The sequence below is a fragment of the Oryctolagus cuniculus genome, chromosome 19 (assembly GCF_051225735.1).
Source record: "Oryctolagus cuniculus isolate XC-2025 breed Fujian yellow rabbit chromosome 19, ASM5122573v1, whole genome shotgun sequence".
Classification (NCBI taxonomy): Eukaryota; Metazoa; Chordata; class Mammalia; order Lagomorpha; family Leporidae; genus Oryctolagus; species Oryctolagus cuniculus.
This window is the reverse complement of record NC_142885.1, coordinates 17,595,698-17,621,167: the sequence shown is the minus strand read 5'-3', so window position 1 is coordinate 17,621,167 and position 25,470 is coordinate 17,595,698. Positions and strand designations below refer to the sequence as shown.

General features: G+C 58.5%; 2 protein-coding genes across 3 annotated transcripts in view; one reads left to right on the top strand and one right to left on the bottom strand.

Moving 5' to 3' along the window:
* The window catches only part of MLXIPL (MLX interacting protein like), a 29,675-nt gene extending 19,330 nt beyond the window's left edge, over nt 1-10,345 (bottom strand). Inside the window, exon 1 of the mRNA XM_051835439.3 lies at nt 10,188-10,345. The gene's annotated coding sequence lies outside the window, so the exon portion shown is untranslated. The remainder of the gene's footprint in view (nt 1-10,187) is intronic.
* A 6,560-nt stretch (nt 10,346-16,905) lies between these two features.
* On the top strand, nt 16,906-20,570 carry VPS37D (VPS37D subunit of ESCRT-I). Of its 2 annotated transcripts, none has more exons than XM_089320765.1 (4): nt 16,906-17,241; nt 18,531-18,696; nt 19,005-19,087; nt 19,457-20,570. In XM_089320765.1, exons 1-4 carry the CDS (start codon nt 17,104-17,106, stop codon nt 19,847-19,849), a joined length of 780 nt encoding a protein of 259 aa, XP_089176891.1. In that variant the 5' UTR covers nt 16,906-17,103; the 3' UTR covers nt 19,850-20,570. The 2 variants fall into 2 exon arrangements, with proteins under 2 accessions (XP_089176891.1, XP_069920627.1); XM_070064526.2 differs by having other exon boundaries at nt 16,948-17,241; nt 18,525-18,696.
* The last annotated feature ends 4,900 nt before the right edge of the window (nt 20,571-25,470 follow it).

The following is a 25,470-nucleotide window of genomic DNA, read 5'->3' as shown; positions in this document are numbered from 1 at the left end:
ATCCGTGGCTCAATCTACACCCTGGACATCCTCCTAGGCTCTGGCCCCTGCCGCCATTGCTACAAGCCAGGTGACCAGATGGCCCAACCACAGGTGTCAGCTCCACCCCCACCTAATGGGACTCTCTGCTCCTCCTTCCTTGCCCCACCCCCACCCCACCCCACCCCTGCAAAGCCATAACAGGACCTGCTCCACTCACAGGCGCTCTCTCCAGATCACTCTCTTTCTTCACCCTCTTTCTTGATCTCTCTCCCTCCTTCTCTCTTCTTTAGCCCTTCTCTCCTGCCTGTCAGATTTCCCCGTCAATAAACATTTTCCCTTTGGAAAAAAAAAAGAGATAGAGAGGGTGTGCGGAGGTTCTACGCAAATATTGCGCTTTAAATAGAAGGGACTCTTGGGACCAACCCCCTCACATACTGAAAGACAATTGTATTCATTGAGTGAATGAGTTAGAGTGGATGAATGAGCTATGCCTCATCTACCCACAAGGTGCTATTCATCTGTCTGTCTGCCCAGACACACACACAAACTTTGTGAAGTGTGTAGTGGCTGTCCTAGGTCTAGGTTTTTGGGTTTTGGGCAAGGCAGAGAAACACAGGCAGATGGACAGAGAGAACTTCCACCTGCTATGGCTCCCCAGCAGTCTGTAACGGCTGGGGTTAAGCCAGAGGGAGCTGGGAGCTCAATCCAGGTCCTCCACATGGGCAGCAGGAACCTCAGCTTGAGTCATCACCACTGCCTCCCAGGGCGGGCATAGCAGGACTCTGGAGTCAGGAACCGGAGCTGAGACTCGAACCTGGGTCCTCCGACATGGGACACGGGCATCTTAACCGTCAGGCCAAATACCTGCCCTGTGCTATTTTTACTTTTGCAAAAGTTAATAAATATAGAAAGACAAATATTTGGCACTTTTGATATCCACAGAGATAAAAGTAGACCAGCAATTGCCAGGGACTGGGGGCAGGGGAAGGGGGAGGGATTGCCAATAGGTAAAGGGTTTCTTTTCCAGCGATGGGAATGCTCTGGGGTTAGCGATGACGATTGCATAACTCCAGATCCAGCAAGAATCACTGGAGCTGCTGGTATTGTGGCGCAGTGGGTTAAACCTCCTCCCACAACACTGGCATCCCATACAGGCACTGGTTCAAGACCCAGCTGTCCCACTTCCGAGCCAGCTCCTTGCTAATGTCCTAGGCAAAGCAGCAGAAGGTGGCCTGGGTGTTTGGACACCTGCATCCACATGGGAGATGAGGATGGAGGATGAAGCTCCCGGCTTCAGCCTGACTCAGCCTCTGCTGTTGTGGCCATCTGGGGAGTGAACCAGCAGGTGGAAGTAAATAAATCGTTTGAGACTGTTGAGTGAACTGAAGCAGTGGGTGATGGTGACATGGACAAGAGTGAGATAGAGGAATCATTTTTTTAAGATTTTATTTATTTCTTTGAGAGGCAGAGTTACAGACAGAGAGAAGGCCAAGATAGAGAGAGAGGTCTTTCATCTGCTGGTTCACTCCCCAGATGGCCGCAATGGCTGGAGAGCCGGGCCAATCCGAAGCCAGGAGCCAGCAGCTTCTTCTGGGTCTCCCGTGTGGGTGCAGGGCCTAAGCACTTGGGCCATCCTCCACTGCTTTCCCAGGCCACAGCAGGGAGCTGGACTGGAAGTGGAGCAGCCGGGACTCAAACCGGTGTCCATATGGGATGCCAGGAGGTTTAACCTCCTACGCCACAGCAGCACTCAGAGACTGTGCAATCTTAGCTGTGTTCATTTCCTTGTCCAGGTCTCAGTTTCTTCCACATGGAGGATGAAGCTCCCGGCTTCAGCCTGACTCAGCCTCTGCTGTTGTGGCCATCTGGGGAGTGAACCAGCAGGTGGAAGTAAATAAATCTTTTGAGACTGTTGAGTGAACTGAAGCAGTGGGTGATGGTGACATGGACAAGAGTGTTCACCCATGTGGAAGATGGGTGAACAATCCAAAAAAGAGAAATGGATGCATACGACTACATTAAAGGGAGGAAGTTGGACCAGGTTCATTTGCATATCAGATGCACCTCGTTGTTCTACTACAGAATCAGAGTCCTAACCCCTTAGGAGTGAAGACACCTCTTGCCTTTGCAAGTACTACAAGGAACAGTTGCATCACTCCTGTATTTCTTTTTCTTTTCTTTTTTTTTTTTTTTTTTGACATCCAGAGTTAGATGGAGAGAGAGAGAGAGACAGAGAGAAGGGTCTTCCTTCCATTGGTTCACCCCCCAAATGGCTGCTACGGCCGACACTGTGCCAATCCGGAGGCAGGAGCCAGGTACTTCTCCTGGTCTCCCATGGGGTGCAGGGCCCAAGCACTTGGGCCATCCTCCACTGCACTCCCTGGCCACAGCAGAGAGCTGGACTGGAAGAGGGGCAACCGGGACAGAATCCGGTGCCCCGACCAGGACTAGAACCCGGGGTGCCGGCGCCACAGGCGGAGGATTAGCCTAGTGAGCTGCGGCGCCGGCCAGCTCCTGTACTCTTAAAACTGATGCAAATATCAAGCCCAAACCAAGCCTCGGAAGAATGCTTCTGGTCCTGACTGATACCCGTCAGTCTCCACACTTTGAGATTGTGAGTGTGGAAGAGGAGTGAGAGAGGAGGAAGCACAGTAGGGCAGAGATCAAGTGAGCAGCCAGCCGTGCGCCTACATCCATTTGTCTGTCCCTCTGTCTGTCCGTCTAAGCATTTGCCTAATCACCCACCCATCCCCCAACACTCAGTCTGCTCACCGATACGTCTATTCATCTGCCTGTCAATCCACCCACCCATCCATCATCCACCCACCCACCCATTTTTTCTTCCATCCGTCCATCTGTCCACATGAACGTCCAGCTGACATCAAGCCCCCGAGTAAGCCAGCAGTGAGGGCTGTATTCAGATGTTTGCAAGGTGACTCCTGCATCCGGGCAGCCGAGCTGACAGAGTGAGCATGGCTCATGGGGCAGAAAGAGCACCCAGGGTGGTGGAAATTCAGGGAGGGAGGGAGGAGGGGGGCCCATTTGCAGACTGGCGGCCAGGGAAGGCTCTCAAGAAGAAAGAAGGCTTGAGGTGAGCCTCAAAAGACGAAGTGGGGGCAGGTGTGTGGTCTATCAGTTCAGGCTTCCCTGCCCCGCACCGGAGCACCCAGGGTTGATTTCTGCTAATGTGGACCTGGGGAGGCGGCAGCAATGGCTCAAGTGACGGTTTCCTGCTGCCTACACACGGACCTGGACTGAGTTCCTGGCTTCCAATCCCTTGCTCACCGCGGTGGGCATTTTGAGGAGGGAACTAGAGCATTTGGGAATAGGAGCGTCCTCTCTCTCTCTCTCTCTCTCTCTCTCTCTCAAGAAAGGACAAAGTGGGAATTATACATGCAGAGATGGAGACAGTATTCTAGAGCCGGATGGCTGGGCAAAAACAAGGGCCAGGGAACCAGAGTGGAAGTCGCTCAGCTGGCCGGGCTGACAGCGGGGTGCTGGCAGCCACCCCCTGGCCCCGGCCTGAGGCCTGGCTCCAGGGGACACTGAGGGACCTGCACCAGTGCCACTCAGAGGGCAGCCCATGGGTCAACACTGAGCCTTGGCTCCTGTTACCAGCTCACAACAAGACAGATTGGCAAATTGAGAGTGTTCAGAGACGCTTAGATCAGTTTAATAGGGTAATCGTATGTCTGTTGAATACAATAATAATTAATAATAAATCTTGGGCTTAGAGTTTGCATATTCTTCACTATAATTTTTGTAGTAATTTTTAATTGCATTTTCTATACCCATAGCAGATTGAAAAAAAAAATGACCAGCCCAAGGTTCTGACAGACAGCAGGTGGCAGGGCTGAGACCTGAGCCCAGGGCTGCCTCCCCCAGCAGACATCAGGCTGCTCCCCCTGGGCCCCTGCCCCAGGCCTCTGGGCTGCAGGCAGAGCCGCTGCTGGGAAAAACTGACCAGCAGGGTGGGAGAGAGGGAACGGACCGGGGTCTGTCCATGGTGCTGAGGGCGTCCCCTGCTGGAGGCGAGGACGCTGGCCTGCCAGGCGGCAGCGTGGGCATCCCCTCCCCAGAAGAACCTAGAAGAACCAGACCAGGCCCAGGGGCTCTCTGGGAACATCACGGACCTCCTCCCAGGCCTCGCCAGCCTCAGTCCCTGCCTCTCCTCCCGCCTCCCACACCCCGTGAGAGTGAGTTCCCGTTCACCCAGCGAAACCCCTGGCCTCTGCCTGGCCCTTGGTAGGAACCACATTTTCTGACACATTCCTTCCTCCTGTCTCTGGGGCAAGACTGGATGAGGCCTCAGGTTGGCGCAGCTCCGGCCTTTGCAGACATCTGGGGAGTGAACCGGCGGATGCAAGAACTCTCTCTCTCTCTCTCTCTCTCTGCCTCTCTGTAACTCTGCCTTTCAAATAAATAAATAAATCCTTAAAAAAAAAAAAAAAAAAGCAGAGACCGAGACAGGTAGCCCACAAGGGCCAGAGCTGGGCCAGGCTATAGCCAGGAGCCTAGAACTCCACCCGGGTGTCCCACAGGGGTGGCAGGGGCCCAAGCACCTGAGCTACCACCTTCTGCCTCCCTGGTTGTGCAACATCAGGAAGCTGGAATCAGGACGCACACCCAAGCGCTCCGGAATAGGACGCAGGTGTCCCACGGTGCCAGGCCCAGCCTCCAGGGCAGGCGTCTCTAACTACCTCAAGCTATCAATGGGCAAACAGGCTCAGAGCAACCCTGTTCCTTGGCTGAGGTCACGGGCAGGTAACCTACGTCTCTAATTCCAGACCTTGTACTTTTTTTTTTTTTTTTTTTTTTTTTTTTTTTTGACAGGCAGAGTGGACAGTGAGAGAGAGAGACAGAGGGAAAGGTCTTCCTTTTGCCGTTGGTTCACCCTCCAATGGCCGCCGCGGCCAGCGCGCTGCGGCCGGCGCACCGCGCTGATCCGATGGCAGGAGCCAGGAGCCAGGTGCTTTTCCTGGTCTCCCATGGGGTGCAGGGCCCAAGCACTTGGGCCATCCTCCACTGCACTCCCTGGCCACAGCAGAGGGCTGGCCTGGAAGAGGGGCAACCGGGACAGAATCCGGCGCCCCGACCGGGACTAGAACCCGGTGTGCCGGCGCCGCTAGGCGGAGGATTAGCCTATTGAGCCGCGGCGCCGGCCCAGACCTTGTACTTTTTGGCGACGAGGGTTAAATCGTAGAGGAGAGGAAGCCCCCCATGGGGTGAGGGGTGGGCGGGGCCCGCTGGGCAGGAAGCAGGCTATGTGGTGTCACGTGATTGGCAGAGTCCTTCGCCCAGAATCCTCCCTTTCTGGGGCAGCTTTGCCGGCAGCCTTAAACGCCACTCCCGGCCAGGAAGAGGCTGGAGTGACCAGGGCAGGCGAGGGCAGGGCGGTAGGGATTTCCCCTCCTAGGACGGCAAACGGGTGACGCGGGAGTCCATTTTCAGAGGCCATTAGGCAACATCTACAAAGCCAAAAACGGCGATGCCTTTGGACCCACTTCTAGGAATTTGTCCTGTGAAAACAGTTCCCTTACGGTGCGCGATTGGGACAGCGGATGAGACGGCCCCTTAGAGCAGAGTGCCGGTCGCAAGTCCTGGCTCTGCGTGCAGTCCCAGCTTCCTGCTAACGCGGCCAATGGGCAGCAGACGGTGGCTTGGGGACCTGAGGCCCCGCCACCCCTGTAAGAGATCCGGAGTGAGTTCTGGGCCCCTGGCTTTGGCCTGGCCCAGCCCTGGCTGTTGCAGGCTTTTGTGGGAATGAACCAGTGGATGGAAGACCACTCTCCCTTTCTCTGGTGTGTGTGTGTTATTCTGCATTTCCAATAAAATTGAAATTAATTAAAATCTAATTAATTTATTTATTGAAACTTAATTAAAATTGAAATTAATTCATTGAAAAGGACCCTTGGGGCCAGTGTTGTGGCATAACAGGTTAGGCCACGGCCTTTGGCGCTGGCATTCCATATAAGAGCGCTGGTTTGAGTCCCGGCTACTCTGCTACCAATCCAGCCTCTTGCTAACGCACCTGGGAAGGAAGCCATAGACAGCCCAAGTCCCTGGGCCCCTGCCACCCACGTGGGAGACCCGGATGAAGCTCCTGGCTCCTGGCTTCAGCCTTGGCTCAGCCCTGGCTGTTGCAGGCATTTGGGGAGTGAACCAACAGATAGAAGATCTCTGTCTCCCTCTCCCTTCCTCTCTCTATTACTTTGCCTTTCAAATAAATAATTTTTTAATCTCATCCATGTCCCTCACAGCACTGCTTGTCATTCGGAAAAATGGGAGAAGCATCCAATGTATGTTGATACATCCTTACGGCGGAACATTATGTAACTGTTAACAGAACCTCATCTTTGAAATGGAGCTAATAACACTATGAATCTCCCCTGGTTTCTAATGTGGGCTAATTCGGTAAATTAATACCTACACAGTGCTTAGATGCTATCTACTCATCACCATTACAGCGGTAAACATAGAAGAAAGCAAGCTGTCGGCAATAGGTGAGTGTGATCTCATTTGAGTAAGAATTAACCATAATCCACAGAGGCAGAGAGAGAGAGAGAGAGAGAGAGAGTGAGCTCCCATCTGCTGGTTGGTTCACTCCCCAAATGCCCACAATGGCTGGTACTGGACCAGGTCCGAGCCGGGAGCTAGCTGTCTACTACTCACATCCTCAACCTGTGTGGTCAGGAAACCCCCCTGGGTTCCAGGGTACGAGGCCCATCGGGGACCCATGGATGACTGGGAGCCAGCCATTGCCCGCCCGGGGCCTCTGTGACCCGGGCACGTGCAGCCCAGCCTCACCGGCATGCTGCGAGCAGACAGCAGGCAGAGTGTGCATCAGAGCAGGGGACAGGCCCGAGCCTGGAGCAGGTGCATCAGCCAGACAGTCTGTCCGCCAGGGCACGCGAGTGCTGACGGCTGCTGTGTGCCGAGGAAGTTCCTTTTCCACATAATTAATTTGTGGGAGAGGCAGTGAGACAGACAGACAGCGAGAGCGAGAGGGAGAGAGTGAGAGAGTGCCTACCCTCTGGTTCATTCCCCCAAATGCCTGCAATGGCTGGGGCTGGGCCAGGCCAAAACCAGGAGCCAGGCGCTCCATCCGGGTCTCCCATGTGGGTGGCAGGGACCCAGGGACTTGAGCCCTCACTGCTGCCTGCCCCCCAGGGTGTGCCTTGGCAGGAAGCGGGAGTCAGGGGCCAGGTACCAAACCCAGGCTCTGGGATGTGTGCTGGGGGCATCCTAGCAGCCCTCACACCAAACGCCTGGTTCACCCCACTTCCGGCACGGCAGGTGCCAGTGTCTTCTCTCAATATCGCTTGTCCAGCTCTGATGCCATCTGGGTCTCCATCCAGGACTCCACATGGGTGGCAGGGACCTGAGGACTTGAGCCATTATCTGCTGCCTCCCAGGGTGCCATCAGGGAGCTGGGTCTGAAGCCAGGACCAGGCACTCCCCAGCACGAGTGTGCAAAAATGGGATGCGGTTGTCCCAAGTAGCAGCTTAACAGCTATGCCGAAAGCCTGACCCCAGTCGTCTTTATTAGCATGCAACAGGCACTCTTACTATTTTGGATATTCCAAGAGTTTAAGGAGCTATGTACCAGGAACCAGAGGAAAAAGGCAAAACTGCTATTCCCCGCCATCCCATGGCAGCTCTTCCCATGGGCTGCCAGACCCTGGATCTTGGGCACTGAGTCCACTCAATGCTCTTGAGCCCCCTTCACACAGGGTTGAGGTTCCCAGCGCAGGCAGCACACCATGGCTCAGGTTTGTGGGGCCAGCGCTGTGGCATAGTGAGCTAAGCCTCTGCCTGCGGCGATGGCATCCCATATGGACGCTGGTTGGAATCCCGGCTGCTCCTCTTCCAATCCATCTCCTTACTGTGGCCTGGGAAAGCAGTGGAAGATGGCCCAAGTGCTTGGGCCCCTGTACCTGGGAGGATGTGTGTAAGGTCACCTGCTGTTTCCACAAGGATCTCAGCTTCTGCATCTGAGGGCGCCCTGGGGAGTGCTGGGGAGCTGGTGCTGCATCTACCTTACTCCCTTACAGAAGCGGGAGCCAACACTGTGTGCTAAGTATGGAAGTCTTTCTTCCTTCCCACACTCTCCTCTCCTTCCTTCACAGACAACCCTCGGGGTATGTTAAAATCCAGGTGCTGTGGCCAGCCTCATGGTGCAGCGGATTAAGCCATGGCCTGAGATGCCAGCATCCCCTATCGGCGCTAGTTCAAGTCCCAGCTGCTCCACTTCCAACCCAGCTCCCTGCTAATGTGCCTGGGAAAGCAGCAGAGGATGGCCCAAGTGCTTGGGACCCCTGCACCCATGTGGGAGACCCAGAAGAGGCTCCTGGCTCCTGGCTTTGTATTGGCTCCTGGTTTTGGCCTGGTTCAGCCCCAGCTGATGCGGCCATTTTGGGGAGTAAACCGATGGATGGAAAATAGCTCCCCAACCCCCAATCTCCACCTTTCAAAGCAACAGCAGCAGGAGCAGGAGCAGAAACAGAGAGCTTTGGAATCAGGCTGCCTGGGTTTGAATCCCAGTCCTGTTTCTTTTAGGCTGTGTGACCTTGAGCCAGTACCTTGACCTCTCTGGGTCTCTCCAGAAAGTGGAAGTAATAATCTTCTCCCTTACAGGTGATCAGCGAGAAAGACACAGGGCCAAGAAAACGCCATGCAGTGTCCGGCTCCGAGGGGCTACCCAGGAATTCTGTCCCTCCCTTTCCCCTCCCTTTTCTGCGTCCCACTGGGGCTGAAAGCCCTTCCTTGGTCCCAAGAGGAAGTGAGAACTGTGCTGAGGAGGGCGTCTCTCAGCCCCTTACAGCCCCATCACATCCCAGGGCCTGCGTCCACCCAGCGTGGGGCCAAGGGCTGTCTGGGGAGAGGGCCCGGGGAGGGCTCTGTCTGAAGAGTGGGCAGCCCCTGGGCAGGTGTGGCTCGTGGACCCCTCAATCCCGTGCCCCCCTGCTGTTGGCCAGAGCCCATGCCACCTGCCTCCACACCAGGTCCATAAGCATCGCCTCCACCCAGGACACTCCTCACAAGCCCAGCGATTTCAGTCCCGGGAGCCCAAGATCCCAGCCCTGTCCCTGATCCTGGCTCTCAAATGCTCTCCCACCAGGGCCCCAGGTGGAGCCCTGAGCCCAGCCTGAGCCTTGGTCCTTTGGGGGTCTTGAGGGATGATCCAAGGACCAACCTCTCAAGAGAAGGCAGAGTCTGCTCACCACGGCTCAGGGGTGGTCAGCTGGGGTCTCTATTCTCTTCCCCATTTCCCCTGTAGGAGGTTGAGGAGCTGGACCTCCCTGGGGTGGGCATGGGATTCCTGGACCCCTACCCAGAGCCTTCCCCTGGGCCCATAGAATTGGGCGAGAGACGGGGCAGAACCATGGCTCAATATAAGTGGACTTTGGGGAGCAAGATGGAGGCTTGGATTAGAACCCGGTCCTCCCAACCCCCCCCCCACACACACTGCTGCACCTGCTTCAGCTGACCTTGTAATATCGGCCTTATGAAGGACCAGAGGGGACTACGGTTGGCACAGGGCCACCCAGGCCTCCAAAGCATCCTAATGTCTCATTGTATCCTGTCCCCGTCTCCACGGAACCGTCACCAAGGGAAAGACATGCTCAGAGAAAGGAAGTCAGGAGTGCAGAGCAGAAACCAACAAGAACTGAAAGCTCCCGCACCCAGCCCTGGCCCGACCCCAGCACCTCCCCTACCAGGAGGGTCTCGAGAGGCAGGCACAGGGGGCACTGGGAGCAGGCAGGAGACCCCGGCCCACCCAGCCGGAGCCACCCGTCCGGACCCTGCACAGGTGCTAGAAGCCTGGTGGCCGGGAATCCACAGGCCCCACCTGCACACCTGGCGCCTCCTGCCCAGCCCAGCGCCCCCCCTGAGCTCCGCTGCTCCCCTGGCGCCTACACCCGTGCAGGGCTGGGGAGCCGGAGCAGAAGGTTCCCCCTCCTGCCTCCGGGAGCCGGCGCTCAGCTCCGGGGCAAGCCCTGTGAACCCAGCCCAACTCAGCCCAGGCACCTGCGTGGGTGACCTCGCTTTTGCATTCTTGATCCAAATTCCTCCGCGGGCGAGGGGGCCCTAGCCTCTGGGCCTGAGCGAGGAGCGGATACACAAGGGTGTGGACCCCATCAGCCCAGCTGAGCCCTGGCCATTGGACAGGTGGCAGTGGAGGCCCGCACACCTACACTCACCTGTTCACGGAGGGACTTCCCGCCGCTCCCCGTGGATCGCGCGGTGTCTGGGCGCTGGGGATGCTCCGGACACCCCTGCGCCGGCGGCAGGGGCCTGGGTGCACTGCGCCGCGGGTGTGGACGCGGGCACTGCCCGTGCCGCCCGCCCCGCTCCGGGGTGTCCTTTGCCCCTTGATCCGGTGCCTCCTTCTCCCCTTAGCACGTGGGTGGCAGCCGTTCAGGCGGCTGGAGTCCCGTGGAGCGGCCCTGGCCCGGGCTGTGGGCTCCGGCGCCTGCCAATCCCCGCCCGCTCGTGCGCGCTCACCTTTAACCCCCTCTTTCGGCGGGGGCTCGGCCCGGCCCCCACATTCGGCTGGGTCCGAGAGGGGAGGGGCCCCAGGCGTAGGGCCCAGGCCCAGGGGGTAGAGAAGGAGTATGGGATGGGCCTGGGTCCCTGCACCGGCCCCAGACCCTCTCTGGGGCTCATCCCTGTGCCTGAGTTTGCCCGAACTCTATTTGCATGCTGGGGGACAGCTCCATTGGTGCCCCTCCGGAGTCCCCTCCCCCTCCCTGATGTCCCCTCCCTGCCACTCAAGCCCACTCCATGGAGGGCCCTCTACCTTCCCACTGAGCTGCTCCAAAACCCCCTGCTCCCCTGAGCTCCCTGTCCACCCTGGAGCCCCTCTTTCTGATCTCTCTCCCCTTCCCTGGCTCCCCATTCCCTCCCCAGCTCTCTCCCCTCCCTGCACCCCATCTGTGAGCCTCCCTGAGCCCCACTCCTTTCCTGAGTTCCCCCCTCCCAGCAACCCCTCCCTGAGGTCCCCCCTGGAGCCCTCTGGCCTCCCCTGTCCAGCTCTTGGCACCAAATCTTGGCATTCTCTCTCTCTCTCTCTCTCTCTCTCTCTCTCTCTCTCTCTTTCTTTCTTTCTCTCTCTCTCTCTCTCTCTCTCTTTCTTTCTTTCTTTCTTCTCCTCCTCCTTTTCCTCCTCCTTCTTCTTAGATTTATTTCTTATTTATTTGAAAGGCAAAGTTACAGAGATCTTCCATCTGCTGGTTCATTCCCCAGATGACTGGGCCAGACTGAAGCCAGGAGCCAAGAGCTTCCTCTGGGTCTCCCACGTGAGTGCAGGGGCCCAAGCACTCTGGCCACCATCCTCTGCTGCTTTCCCAAGTGGGTTAGCAGGGAGCTGCATGGGAAGTAGAGCCTCCAGGACATGAACCAGTGCTCCTTTGGGATGTCAGTGTCACAGGCGGTGGCTTTACCAGCTATGCCACAGCGCCAGCCCCTAAGTAGGCAGCTTTTTAAAAAGATATTATTTATTTGAAAGTCAGAGTTACAGAGAGGCAGAGACACAAAGAAAGGTCTTCCATCCACTGGTTCACTCCCCAGATGGCCGCAATGGCCAGAGCTGCACCGATCCGAAGCCAGGAGCCAGGAGCTTCTTCCGGGTCTCCCACACTGGTGCAGGAGCCCAAGGACTTGGGCCATCTTCTACTGCTTTCCCAGGCCATAGCAGGGAGCTGGATTGGAAGTGGAGCAGCCAGGTCTCGAACCGGCACCCATATGGGATGCGGACACTGAAGGCGGCAGCTTTACCTGCTACGTCACAGCGCCGGCCCCCAGTAGGCATCTTTTAATCCCACATTGCTACCAAGTTGTCCTGAAATTGTTGCGACTACCCCGTTGTCACGGTGACCCCCTGGGCTTTCCTTATCAGTTCCACTCAGGAGTGCTTTGGCTCGGTCCCCTCCCACTCTGGTCCTTCAGTGAGGTATTCCCCTCTGCTGAGACGAGTGTCTCCTGTCTCTCTAGTTTCGCAGAACAGTAGAGTTTGTCTACATTTTCTGGATGAGTGTTAGAATCACCCTGTTTTCACTACAATGGATGCCTCCCACTGGGATTTCCTGGACAAGGTTTGACCTACCTTGCCACCAACACCCTTGAACAGCCTCAGAGTTGCAGCCCAGGGAGAAGAAGGGGACAAACTGATGGTGGCCAAGGATCACAGCCCATCAACATGGGGTGGGTTAAGACACTGCTTAGGGGGCCGGCACCGTGGTGTAGTAAGTAAAGCCACTGCCTGCAGTGCCAGCACCCCATATGGATGCTTGCTCGAGTCCTGGCTGCTCCAGTTCCAATCCAGCTCCTTGCTAATGCACCTTTGGAACCAGCCAAAGATGGCCCAAGTGCCTGGGCCGCTGCACCCACATGGGAAACTTCGAAGAAGTTCCTGGCTCCTGGCTTTGTCTCTGCTCAGCTCCGGCTGTTGCAGCCTCTGACTCTCCCTCTTTGACTGCCTTTCAAGTAAATGCATTTTTAAAAGATGTAAGATGCTGTCCCTGCTCCCAGGGGACTTCAGGATCCAGGCCGTGACAGCTGATTCTGCCCGGAGCAGAGGAGGCGTCGGCTGGGTGGCGAGAGGTGGGTCCCTTCCCTGACTCCTGGCTTTGGAGGAGGAGCAGCGTCCTGAGTGGGAGCCAAGCAGTGTGGAGATGCAGCAGGGAGCCAGGAGTGAGTCAGGAGCTGGGTGACTGCAGGGGGCGCTACTGGTCCAGTGGGGACGGGGGTGGGGGGAAGGGAGAGAAGTGGGGCAGGGGGCATAACACAGATCAGACACTCCATCGGGAGAACAGGGAAAAACACCCGCACCCGGGATTTGCTGGGGTTGCAGGGAAGACCTGGGAGCCCCCAAGCCCAGGGCCACCTGAGCTGGGCAGGATGGCCAGGCCTGCAGGGAGGTGCACAGGGCACTCCCGGGGCCCTTACTTGCTGGTGCCGGAGCCAGGGGTGGAGGGAGGGAGGTCACCTTGGGATGGCACCCAGCGGGCCACTGTCCGCATGATGGACAGCCCAAGCACACAATGAGATCCTATTCGGCCATAAAAGAGAAGGGAATGCTGTCATTTGCAGCTACCTGGCTGGAACAAGAAGGCATCAGGCACAGGAAGACAAGCACTGCACGTGGTCACCCCTATGCGGATGCCAATGCTGATCTCAAGGAAGCAGAGAAGGGGGGAGGGGAGGGGAGGGACAGAGGGGGGCTAACAGGCCCTGGGGGTGCAGTTGGCTAGGCAGTAACTCCAATGTTCTGTAGCACAGTTTTTTCATCCCATGTCAACTCTGACTGTCAACAGGTCATGTGTAACTTTCTTTCTTTCTTTTTTTTTTTAAGATTTATTTATTTATTTGAAAGAGTTACACAGAGAAAGGAGAGGCAGAGACAGAGAGAGGTCTTCCATCTGATGGTTTACTCCCCAGATGGCCGCAACGGCCGGAGCTGCACCAATCAGAAGCCAGGATCCAAGAGCTTCTTCTGGGTCTCCCACGTGGGTGCAGGGGCCCAAGGACTTGGGCCATCTTCCACTGCTTTCCCAGGCCTTAGCAGAGAGCTGGGTCGGAAGTGGAGCAGCTGGGTCTGGAACCGGCGCCCATATGGGATGCTGGCACTTCAGGCTAGGGCTTTAACCTACTGCGCCACAGCGCTGGCCCCCTGACTTTCAAATAAATAAATAAATCTTAAAAAAAAAAGAAATAGCACTCTGTGCCCCATAAAAATGGGCAGTTATCATGTGTCATCTTCAAGTAAATATATATATATATTTGAAAACTACAAATAAAGAATATGCTGTCTAGACACCCACGTGCACAATGTAGCAAAGGAAAGACACCTCCGTTAGAGTGGCCGCAACAGAAACGACTGAGCATATAAAGTGTTGGCGAGAGGCCTGGATGGAGTTTTGGTTCCTGGCTTCAGCCTGGCCCAGCCCCAGTCATTCAGCCACGTGAGCAGTGAAGCAGTGTGTGTAAGATCTCTGTCTCTCCTCTCTTCCCCTCTCTCTTTTCCAAGAAGCGAGGGGGGCGGTCAGCAGTGATGGGGACCCTGGAAGAGGAGGGGTGAGGTGAAGTGAAAGTGAGCCTCAGGGTTAAGTGGGGTGAGGAAGCAGACGCAGGAAGTGTGGCGGGTACAGAGTCCTCTCAGAGGCTCCGGCGTGTGTCACAGGGAGCTGTGAGTCCCCAGGCAGGGAGTAAAGGTGACGGCGGCGCAGGGCACCTCCCGGAGCAGGCAGGTGTAGGTGACACCCTGCAAGGGCACCTGGGCTGGCTTGGCACAAAGCGAGGCCGCGGCCCCCAGAGACAGGAGGGTAGGAAGGGCACCAGGCAGGTGCAGAGGGGGAGGGGGCACTGGGAGACAGTGCTCTGTACGCTGGGCCTCCGGGGGGGGGGGTCCACCTAGCAGGGCGGCTGTGGGTTTTGGGGGTCTCGGGAGTGTGCGGAAGGCTTACGTGGGGCTTTGTGGGGCTGAACAAAAGGGGACGGGCAAGGGGAGACGGGAGGCTTTTGAGGTGAGCAAGGCTGGGGGGCAGGTGCACGGAGCCCTGTTCAAGATGCCACATGGGATGCCCTCCCTCCCAGATGGGACTGCCTGCTTTCAAGCCCCAGCTCTGCTGTGCGTCCTGGCTTCTCACTAACGCACACCCTGGGGGGCAGCAGGTGATGGCTCAACTACTCGGGTCCCAGCCACCCATGGGGAAGACCTGGACGGAACTCCAAGCCCCCGGCTTTGGCCTAATCCAACCTTGGCTGCTGCGGGCGTTTGAGGCGTGAACTAGCAAATTGAAGGTCTCTCTTTGTCTTTTTTTTTTTTTTTGAAGATTTATTTATTTATTTGAAAGTCAGAGTTATGCAGAGAGAGGAGAGGCAGAGAGAGAGAGAGAGAGAGAGAGAGAGAGGTCTTCCATCCGATGGTTCACTCCCCAATTGGCCACAATGGCTGGAGCTGCTCTGATCCGAAGCCAGGACCCAGGATCTTCTTCTGGTTCTCCCTCATGGGTGCAGGGGCCCAAGGACTTGGGCCATCTTCTACTGCTTTCCCAGGCCACAGCAGAGAGCTGGACAGTAAGTGGAGCAACCGGGACTCAAAGTAGCGCCGATATGGGATGCCAGCGCTTCTGGCCAATATGTTAACCCGCTGCGCCACAGCACCGGCCCTTCTCTTTGTCTTTTTATCTGTCTGCCTTTTAAATAAAATGAAAACTTTTTTTCCAAAAAAAAAAAAAAGAGGGGCTGGTGCTGTGGTATAGCGAGTTAAGCTGCTGCCTGTCTCCTCTATGGGTGCCGGTTCAAGTCCCGGCTGCTCGGCTTTCCATCCGGCTCCCTGCTAATGCGCCTGGGAAAGCAGCCGAAGATGGTCCAAGTCCTTGGGCCCCTGTACCCACGTGGGAGACCCGGATGAAGCTCCTGGCTCCTGGCTCTGACCTGGCCCAGCTGTGGCCATTGCAGCCATCTGGGGAGTAAACTTGTGGATGGAAGACCTCTCTCTCTTTCTCTCTTTCTCTGTCATTCTGCCTTTCAAATAAATAAATAATCTTAAAAAAAAAAAAAAAAAGGTGAGAAGGTTGCCCAGAGTGGGAGGGGCTGAGACAGCGGCTAAGGCTCAGTGGCCATGGTGAGCGAAGCAGAGGCAGAGCAGACCGGGGAAATCAGCCCCCCACCCACTGTGACCGCGGTGCAGGGGGAGCAGAGGGAGGGGGCCCTCAGCCCCGCCTGGGGAGGTGGAGCGGGCTCCCTGGGGGTGGTGATGTTCCGGAGGAGTCGCTTTTTACATCATTTATTTATTCATTCATTTTTATTTGAAAGGGAGAGACAGAGAGAAAGCTCTCATCTGCTGGTTCAACTTCCCAAGCAGCCACAACAGCCGGGACCAGCCCATGTGAAGCCGGGAGCCGGGACCCCCAGCTGCGTCTCACCCGCGGGTGGCAGGGGCCCGAGCACCTGCTGCCTCCCGGGATGCACATCAGTAGGAATAGGGAGCAGAGCTGTGCCTGGACCGCAGGCGCCCTGGGACGGGGTGGGGGTGGGGGGAGGCAGGCGCCCACGACGGGGCTTCCCCACGGCTCCTCCCCCACAGATGAATCTAGAAGAGATCATGAAAATGCTGAGGGAGTCTGCCCTGTGGGCGTCTGCCCCCTGCCTGCCCAGCACCCTGGATGCAGGGGGAGGCCCTTTGGCTGGCTTCGGGACTTCCCTCCGCCTTCATTTTCTGGGTCAGCATCGCAACTCCTATTCATGCTGTGAAACCCAGCTCAAAGCCACCTCGTCTGGCAAGCCTTCCTGATGGCCCTGACCCTAGGCCGGTTCTCTCATTGCTGGGCGACCTAATGCAAGCAACCGAGTCCCTGGGTGCCATTGCCGAGATGAGACCAAGGCTCCAGCCGCTAGGATTTGTAAAGATAGGGCTACACCTGGATCAGCTGCCTGGCGACGGACACCTGCCACCCCGAGTGGGGCTGCGACTGTGTCCCATTCCAGGAGCTCCCCGGGAGCAGGGACAATGTCCCCGCACGCCCTACATGCATGCGGGGAAGAACTGGGGTGACCCATGGCGTACCTGTAAGGTGACTTTGGAGGGTGACGTCATTTCCGCGATATTCTCCCCCCCAAAAACAGCGCCCACGTGGGCAACCCATCACCCATTTTACAGCACGGAAGGCTGAGGCTTAGAGAAGGCGAGTGACTTGTCTGAGTTGGCTAAAAAATGCTGTGTGTCTCCAAGTGGGGTGACAAACAGCCCTGGCAGCTAAGCAGCGGGAGTGAGAGGGTGGGCGCCTAGTGGGGGTGGCGGGGGTGCGCTGTGAATTGGGTCCGGGTCAAAGGGTGTGGAGACACGCGGCCTCGGATTTCGGGATGGCTGCAGGGAATCGGTACCTGGGCGATCCCAGGGGTGCCCGGGACGCGGCGAGTCTCTCCCCGCCCCACTCCCAGCCCGGCGCCGCGGCCCCTTTAAGAGCGCGCGGGGCGCCCCCTGGCGGCGGAGCGGCGCGCGCACGGCCGGAGCCGGAGCCGGATCCCGGAGCCGGAGCGGAGCGGAGCGGAGCCGGGGCGGAGCGGGCCGGGCGGGCCGAGCCAGCGGCCGAGCTGGGGGCGCGGGCGGGCGGCATGTACCGGGCCCGGGCGGCGCGGGCGGGGCCGGAGCCCGGCAGCCCGGGGCGCTTTGGGATCCTCAGCACCGGGCAGCTCCGGGACCTGCTGCAGGATGAGCCCAAGCTGGACCGGATCGTGCGGCTCAGCAGGAAGGTAGCGCGGGGGGCGCGGGCGGGGGGTGCGGGGGGCCGGGCCGCGGCCTGCCGGACCTGGCGGGCCGAGCGCAGGGCCGCGCGGGCGCGGGCCGCGGGCCGTCGGTGGGCGCGGGAGCCTGGCACGTACGAGTGGGCCCCGTGGAGCCGCCCCCGGGGGAGGGGGCGCCCGGAGCCCGGGCCTGGGGCGGGGGCTGGGGGCGCCGAGGACGCGGGGCTGGGGGCCACCCGTGCCCCCCCACGCCCGGGATGGCCGCGAGGCGTGTCCTACGGCGGCCGCTCCGGGGAGGTGTGTTCCGGGGGGCAGGGGCTAGCTGTGTGGTGGTGGTGGGGGGCCCTGGCTCGCACGCCCACGTTCTAGAGAGCCAGAAAGGGGAGGCGCCTTCCCCGGGGGGTGGGAGACCTAGGGGCCCGTTTGACACCTGAGGGACCCCTGGGCGGGGGGTGGGGTGGGGGACGGGGAGAGCTGGGCATTCCGGGGGCGCGCGGGGCGGGGGCTTGGCGCTGCGCGTTAGGGAGGACTGGGAGCTGAGGTGTGTATTCTGTAGGCCACCATAAGAGAAAGTTGTGTATCTCCCAGAGATAGGCCGGGCTGCCAGGGCAGTGGGAGGCAGAAAGGGAAAGTGTGGGGGGGTGAGGAGCAGGGGCAGGTGCATCCGACCGACGGGGGAGGGGCGCAGCCTCCCTGGGCCCCCACCCCTCCCGGGGAGAAACTAAGGAGAAGCCTCATCCAAGGCCAGGGGCCGCTTTGTGGGGGGGGGGGGAGGCAGGCGCTGGGGCATCCGAGTGGAAAGGGGGGTGTGTATTCCTGGGGGTGGGGGGGCGGTGTGTGCCGGGAAGGGGCACTGGGCGGGGACATCACTGTGGAGAGGGCCGGATCGGCAGCTGGCAGTGTTCTGGACATAAACACCTAGGGAAGCAGCAGACAAAGGCCTGGAACGCGGGGGCAGCTGTCCAGGCGTGGAAAATGGGGCAGCAGAGGGAGGGGAGCTCCCCCGAGGGACCCAGGGCAGACATATTAATTGAGAAATTAAAAATTAACTAACATTTGTAGAGGCCTCCGTAGTTTCCCTCACTTGGGGCTCAGGGCCGCCCTGCACGCCGGATGCGTTCAGCTCGCTGTGCCAAACCCAGGCACGAGCCCCGGGTCCCCAGGCCCCTGGAAGTCCCTGCACCTGTTGGGCCTGACGGGTGCCTTGGGCCCCAGGCTTGGCGCTGTGGCCCCCTCCCACCCCCCGGGGCTGGACTCCTGGAGCGGGCCTCTGAGCCGCCCTGTTTTGCTAGTTCCAGGGCCTGCAGCTGGAACGCGAGGCCTGCCTGGCCTCCAACTACGCGCTGGCCAAAGAGAACCTGGCCCTGCGGCCCCGCCTGGAGATGGGCCGGGCCGCCCTGGCCATCAAGTACCAGGAGCTGCGGGAGGTGGCTGAGAACTGCGCAGACAAGCTGCAGCGACTGGGTGAGGGGGTGCGGGGCGGGGGCGTGGACCCCTGGCGGCTGGGCCCCAGGGGGCAGCCAGCTTCCAGGCTCTTTGCAAAGGCCAGGACTTGGGCACGCCTCTTCTTGTATGAATTTGGGGATTGGGGGGGGTGGGCTACCCCTGGCCTCCTGGAAAGCGGAGGTGGGAAAGGGGGTGCCCCGATACCCCAGGGCCCCCCACCCCTGGGCAGGTGCTAGGAGCTAAAGCCCTGACTTTCTCTTTGGCACTGGCACTGGGGGGCGGAGCCCGGGGGCTGCTGCCACTCACCGCGCCCCTGTGTCCCCCAGAGGAGAGCGTGCACCGCTGGAGCCCCCACTGCGCGCTGGGCTGGCTGCAGGCCGAGCTGGAGGAGGCTGAGCAGGACGCGGAGGTGAGGGGAGGGCTGGCTGGGCCGACGCTCGCTCTTGCGCTGCAGGTTTGAGGGGGCCTCTCCTCCGGGAAGCCTCCCTGGAGTGCCTGACCCACAGGCGAGCCCGACTTTGCTGCCAGCACTGGAGGGCAGGGCTCCCCTAGAGAATGAATGTCTCAGGCAGCCAGGGCGGGGCGGGCAGAGGGGCTGGGCCGGGTGGGGAGCGCAGCCCCTAGTGAGGCCCAGCCCCCAGTGAGTGCCAGCCTGGGGTGTCTTGGCTGGCACCCAGCAGGTGAGGAGGGAGCTCCGGGGGGGGGGGGAGGAGACCCCCCCCACAGCCCCTGGTGGAGCAGCTCCCCCACGCCCACCCCACCCCCAATCCTGTCCCAGGAGCAGATGGAGCAGCTGCTACTAGGGGAGCAGAGCTTGGAGGCCTTCCTGCCTGCCTTCCAGCGAGGCCGCGCGCTGGCCCACCTGAGGCGGACCCAGGCCGAGAAGTTGCAGGAGCTGCTGCGGCACCGCCGGGAGCGGTCTGCCCAGCCGGCCCCCTCCGCCGCCGCTGCCGCCGCCGCCGCCGCCGCCGCGGACCCCCCCAAGCCCTTCCCCGCGGCAGCGGTCCCGCCCGCGGGGGCCGCCCGGGGGCCAGCCGCCGCCGTGCCCCGGAGCCTGCCCCCCTTGGACTCCCGCCCAGTGCCCCCGCTGAAGGGCTCCCCAGGGTGCCCCCTCGGCCCCGCCCCCCTGCTGAGCCCTAGGCCCTCGCAGCCAGAGCCCCCCCACCGGTAGGAGCCAGGGAGCGGCCCCCCAGTTGGGGGGGCCCAGACAAACTTGATGGGGGGCTCCTCCTCCTCCTCCCCCCCACTGCCTGGGTGGGGGGAGGGGCAGGCCCCTCCCCCTGGCCTCAGGCAGGCCCACCCCTGGCCCTGGAGGCTGAGCTGGGGAGTAGGGGCACCTGGAAGCCACCCCATGGAGGGCTGGGGGTGGGGTGGGCAGGTGTCTGGCCTCTGGGGCTGAGGCACCTCTGCCTTTTTTGTCTCCCCGGCTGGGGGCCTCCAGGGGGGATGGAGCAGCCCCCATCCAAGAACTTGACTCACCTACTGGTGGGGGGGCCCTGGGAAGACACCCGCTTCCCGCTGGGGCCGGCCCCACAACGCCAAGGCCGACAGGAGCGTTTTCATCATGTCCTGAGCCTACCTTTCCCCCAGTTGCTGGGGCCCACCGCCAAGGAGCCAGGCGGGCAGGCCCCAGTGGCGGGGCTGGGGGCGCCACAGCCCCCCTGGGGGCTGCTGTGTACCCGGCTGGCGCTCTAGATCCTGCCGTGAGGTAGCCCGGGGGGGCTCCCGCCCTGCACAGGTGAGAGCGCGCCGTCCCCAGGAAAGACCGTTCTTGTATTTTTTCTGTCCCTGTCTCCTTAGAATGGAAGCTTTTTGAGGGCAGGTCCTTGTCTTTGTATGTTCTGTCCCCAGCCCCAGCTCCTAGGGGCCGTGAATAAATGTGATGATGAGGATGCGATGCTGCCCGGCTCCTCTCTGCCCCTCCTTGCCCGCCCACCCGCCTGCCCGCCCACGCGGGCCGCCTCCACCTCTCTGCTCCTGCACTCCTCCTCTTGAGACACAGCTCCGGTACGTCTCTGCCACGAAACCTCTGGTTACCAATCCACCAGAGCCTTGCCTAACTCTTACCATCCCGGCACCTCTGGCCAGAAGCTCCATCCGGTTCTCCAACGGGCTTGCCTTCTTTTCCTGGACCACCCATAGGCCGAATCAGGATGGCACTTGCGCCTTCTCTGGTCGCCACATGACTGCCCCTGCTGAGCAAGCTATGGAGGAGTGAAGGCATCTGCCCCCAGCGGGGGGACACTGGGATGGCCAGGAGCTGGGCGAGCCGGGCCAGGTCACGGGTCAGCCTAGATCGGGTCTGATAAGACGGGGCTGGGCGAGGAGGCCTATATAGGAGGTTTTGTAGACCAGAGGGGTCAGCGTGCTGTGTATGCCTGCAGGGCTGATATGGGCATGGGCCATGTTAATAGGGATGGAGCCATCTAGAAAGAGGGAGGTGTGGATTGGTTCTACTTTTCATTGAAGTTTCACACTGTAAGGGACCTGCAAAAATGGCACATTTGAAGTAATAGGGACAAGAGACTGTATTGTCCCACGAGGAGTAGAAGATGTGTTTGAAATTCGTGTGTGTTTGTGTGTTTGCGCATGTGCCTGTGTGTGCGATTGCTCGTGTCTGTGTGTGCACATTTGCACATGTGGATGTATCTGTGTCCAAGGGCAGGCCTGTTTTGCACATGTGTCTGTGTGCATGTGTGTGCGATTGCTCATGTGTCTGTGTGCATGTATGTGTGCCTGCACATGTGCATTGTGTGCACGTGTGCGATTGCTCATGTCTCTCTGTGTTTGCATGTGTGCATGTCTGTTCATATGTGCATGTGGGTGAGCGTTTGCATGTGCATGTGTGCACAATTGCTCATGTGTCTGCGCGTGCATTTGCATGTGTGCACGTGTGTGCATGTATGTATGTGACTGCTCATATGTCTGTGCATGCACATATGCACATGTGCATGGGTGTATGCACACTTATGTGCATATGCATACGTGTGCATGGGAGAGGTTTAGTCTTTGGACCTCGAAGGGACTGCTTCACAAAGAACCAGAGAGGGCAGAGCCCGGACCCGCGGGTGGAAACCACAGGGAGCCAGGTTTCCTCTCCGTGTGCAGCCGGTAGCTCAGGGCTGCTCCCGAAACAGGTGTGCACTTGCACAGGAGTGGGTGCCCAACGGGAGCCTTAGAGAGTTAGGCCCTGGCTAGAGGAGGGCCTGGCCCAGGTGAGCGTTAGCAAGCCCTTCAGTCGTGGAGAGTCAGCCGGCCCTGGCAGGGGCTCGGTTACAGCACGGAGAGCGCCCACTGAGGACCGCCGTCCTGCCTCGGCCTGGGTTGTCCCAGCTGCCTCTGGCTGGCGCTTGAGCTGTCGCAGGCTGGGCCACCAGAGCCATCTTAGATGACAGAAGGTGGCACAGCCTTGGGCGGCCTCTCGCCACGCTCAGCACAGCCTGGGGCGGGCTGGGCCCCTCTCACCTCTGCCTCCCATCCCTGGTCCACACTGCTGGCCGGCTTTATTTTCTTTTGTCACCAACAGGAGAAAAGGGTCTCAGGTTGGGCACCTGTGAGCCTCCCTCCAGGGCACCAGCATCCCGCTTGCTCCACTTCCGAGGTGGCTCCTTGCTCATTTGCATTCCCCACCAGGGAAAGCAGCAGCAGGTGACCCAGGTGCTTGGGCCCTGCCACCCAGCTGGGAGACAGGGTGACTCCACGCAGACGGAGTCCCTGCCTTGCCAGTCTCTCTCTCTCTCTCTCTCTCTGTTCCTCCCTCTCTGTAACTCTGCCTTTCAGATAAATAAAAATAGGTAAATATTTCATTGACATACATGTACATCTAAGAGAGAGAGACCCAGGCAAGAGAGGCTGTGGGGAGGGAGAAGAGTGTTACCATGGAAACCAGGGGGGTCCCCACATACTTCTCCCCCTCCACAAAGAGCTCAGGGCAGTGAGGCCTCTCAGTGTCCAGCTGTGAGACCTGAGGCAGGTGGGGAGGGGCCCTACCCCTGTGTGGAGTGGCCCTGGTTGTGAGTGGGCCAGGGGAAAGGTTGAGCATTGTCTATAAAACTTAGCCCGCCCCCCACCCCGGCTTAAGGGCACATGGAATGTTCTGGAGAGTTCAGGAAGGTTTCGGGCAGTCTGGGCGCTCTGTCCTGCTTGCAACCTCCTGGAATTTTCCACTCCCAGGTTCGGGGGTCTTGGGGAATGTTCCTGTCTATGATCCTAGGTGAGAGAACCAACTTGGGGTTTGTACATCACGGGGTCTGAGAAAGAACTCACCTAGCCAGCAGTTTACACACAGAGCCAAAAAAACCCAGGCAGATAACAAAACTCCTACTCCTTTTCTATTAAATTTTTTTTCTTACCTCTCCAGAAATCCTGTTGCCTCTAACCCTTATTTGCTGGTGTCCACTTATTCTCCTAAGCTTCTCTTGTTTTCCAAATATGAGACATCAATAACATTATATGTTCTTAACCAACCAAAGGCCACTGAGGTAAGCAGTGGCTAAGAGCTTGCCCCTGACCCAGGTGAGACAGAGGGCAATAGTTGGCTGGGCTCCCGGCAGGTCGGTTCCAATGAATACAAGGCTCCCCCCACCAAAAAAAAAAAGACCGAATGCGTTGGTGTTACTGCACCCAGGGATCTCTGGCTTTGTCTAAGTCCATGCCATTGCTATAGATGTAGGAGCATTGTCTCCCATGTGTGTGCAGGGGCCCAAGTTCTTGGGCCATCTTCTGCTGCCTTCTCAAGCCATTAGCAGGGAGCTGGATTGGAAGTGGAGCAGCAGAGACTTGAACTGATATGGGATGCTAGCATTGGAGGGGCAGTTTTACCCCCTGTGCCACCTCGCTGGCCCCAAAGCTATCCATTTCCACAGAGAAACACTCCCACCCTGTTCACTGGAAACATGTTTATTTATGGTCATTTATGGTTCCCCCACTTGAAAGGCATGGGGTAGAGAAATTCTTCTTCTGTCTACGAAAATTCATGCAAACCCGTAAAGGCCTTGTACACATCACCGCTATGGACAGAAGTGCAGCAAACTGGGGGGCAATGCCTCAGGTTCCAGCTTCCCGCTAATGCACACTGCAAGAGGCAGATGATGATGGCTCAACTATTTGGGTCTTATTACCCACATGGGAGACCCAGATTGAGTTCTGGGCTCCTGGCTTTGACCCAGCCCAGCCTTGGCTGTTTGTGGGCATTTGCAGAGTGAACCGGCAGATAAAAGAGCCCCCGGTGGGGCAGGCGCTGTGGTGTAGCTGGTAAAGCAGCCCCTGCAGTGCCGGCATCCCACATGGGTGCTGGTTCGAGTCCCAGCTGCTCCACTTCTGATCCAGTTCTCTGCTATGCCCTGGGAAAGCAGTGGAAGATGACACAAGTCCTTGGGCCCCTGCACCCACGTGGGAGTAGGAAGAAGCTCTTGGCTGCTGATTAGCCCAGCTCTGGCCTTTGTGGCCATCTGGGGAGTGAACCAGCGATGAAGATCTCTCTCTGCTTCTCTGTAACTCTGCCTTTCAAATAAGTAAATAAATCTTAAAAAAAAGAGCTACCTGTCTCTTTACCTTTCAAATAAATAAAAATAAGTAAAAATTAAATAAAATAAAAGGTGGATGTTACTTGGCTTCTCCCATGGCAGTAACATAGTTATGAAAGTTCAAGGTTTTTTTTTTCTCTTTTTTTTTTTTTTTTTTTTTTTTGACAGGCAGAGTGGACAGTGAGAGAGACAGAGAGAAAGGTCTTCCTTTGCCGTTGGTTCATCCCCCAATGGCCGCTGCAGCTGGCGCACCGCGCTGATCCGAAGCCAGGAGCCAGGAGCTTCTCCTGGTCTCCCCTGCGGGTACAGGGCCCAAGCACTTGGGCCATCCTCCACTGCACTCCCAGGCCATAGAAGAGAGCTGGACTGGAAGAGGAGCAACTGGGACAGAATCCGGCGCCCCAACAGGGACTAGAACCTGGGGTGCCAGCGCCGCAGGTGGAGGATTAGCCTATTGAGCTGCGGCACCGGCCAAGAGTTCAAGTTTTGAAAAACAATTTGGGGCCGGCGCCGCAGCTCACTATGCACCTCCGCAGGAAGCTGGACTTGAAAGTGGACCAGGGACTCAGCCCAGACATGCTGAGAAGGGAGGCAGGTGTCCCAAGCTGCGGCTTTTTTCTTTCCAAAGATTTATTACTTATTTGAAAGGCAGGGCAACAGGGAGAGATAGAGAATTCCATCTGTTGGTTCACTCCCCAAATGCCCACAACGGCCAGGTTTGGGCCAGGATTGGGCCAGGATGAAGCCGGGAGCCAGGAGCTCCATCTGGGTCTCCCATGTGGGTGGCAGGGGCCATCATGTATGGCCTTCCTGGGCACCTTAGCAGACAGCTGGATCAGAAGGGGAGCAGCCGGGACTTGAACTAACACACAATGTGGGACTCGTGTTCCAAGCTGTCTTAACCCACTGGGCCACACAGGCACCTCCTTTTTTAATTTAAATTTGAGGAGAGCCCCCATTGGCAAGTTCACTCCATAGATGCCTACGGCAGTTGGGGCTGGGAGCTAGAACTAGCAGTCTCCCAGGATGCACCTGAGCAGGAAGCTGGAGTCGGGAGCCAGAACCAGGAACTGGACTCCAGCACTCTGATGGGGGACATAGGTGCCGACTGCTGACTCCTTAAATTCAGGCAAAGACAGGGTTCTGAATACTGGCTCGCGTTATTTTCAAATACTGTGCCAGCCAAACACGGTGTGCTGACTGGTTGGCTGTGGTCCATGGACTGTGAATCTGTCTGTTCTTGATCCTTCTGAAACACACCTTATTA

Bases quoted from the DNA above. Each gene is read 5' to 3' on its own strand.
- VPS37D (XM_070064526.2), top strand. From the start codon at position 17,104: ATGTACCGGGCCCGGGCGGCGCGGGCGGGGCCGGAGCCCGGCAGCCCG. The intron at 17,242-18,524 runs GTAGCGCGGGGG...CTGTTTTGCTAG, and splicing joins TCGTGCGGCTCAGCAGGAAG to TTCCAGGGCCTGCAGCTGGA. The intron at 18,697-19,004 runs GTGAGGGGGTGC...TGTGTCCCCCAG, and splicing joins AGACAAGCTGCAGCGACTGG to AGGAGAGCGTGCACCGCTGG.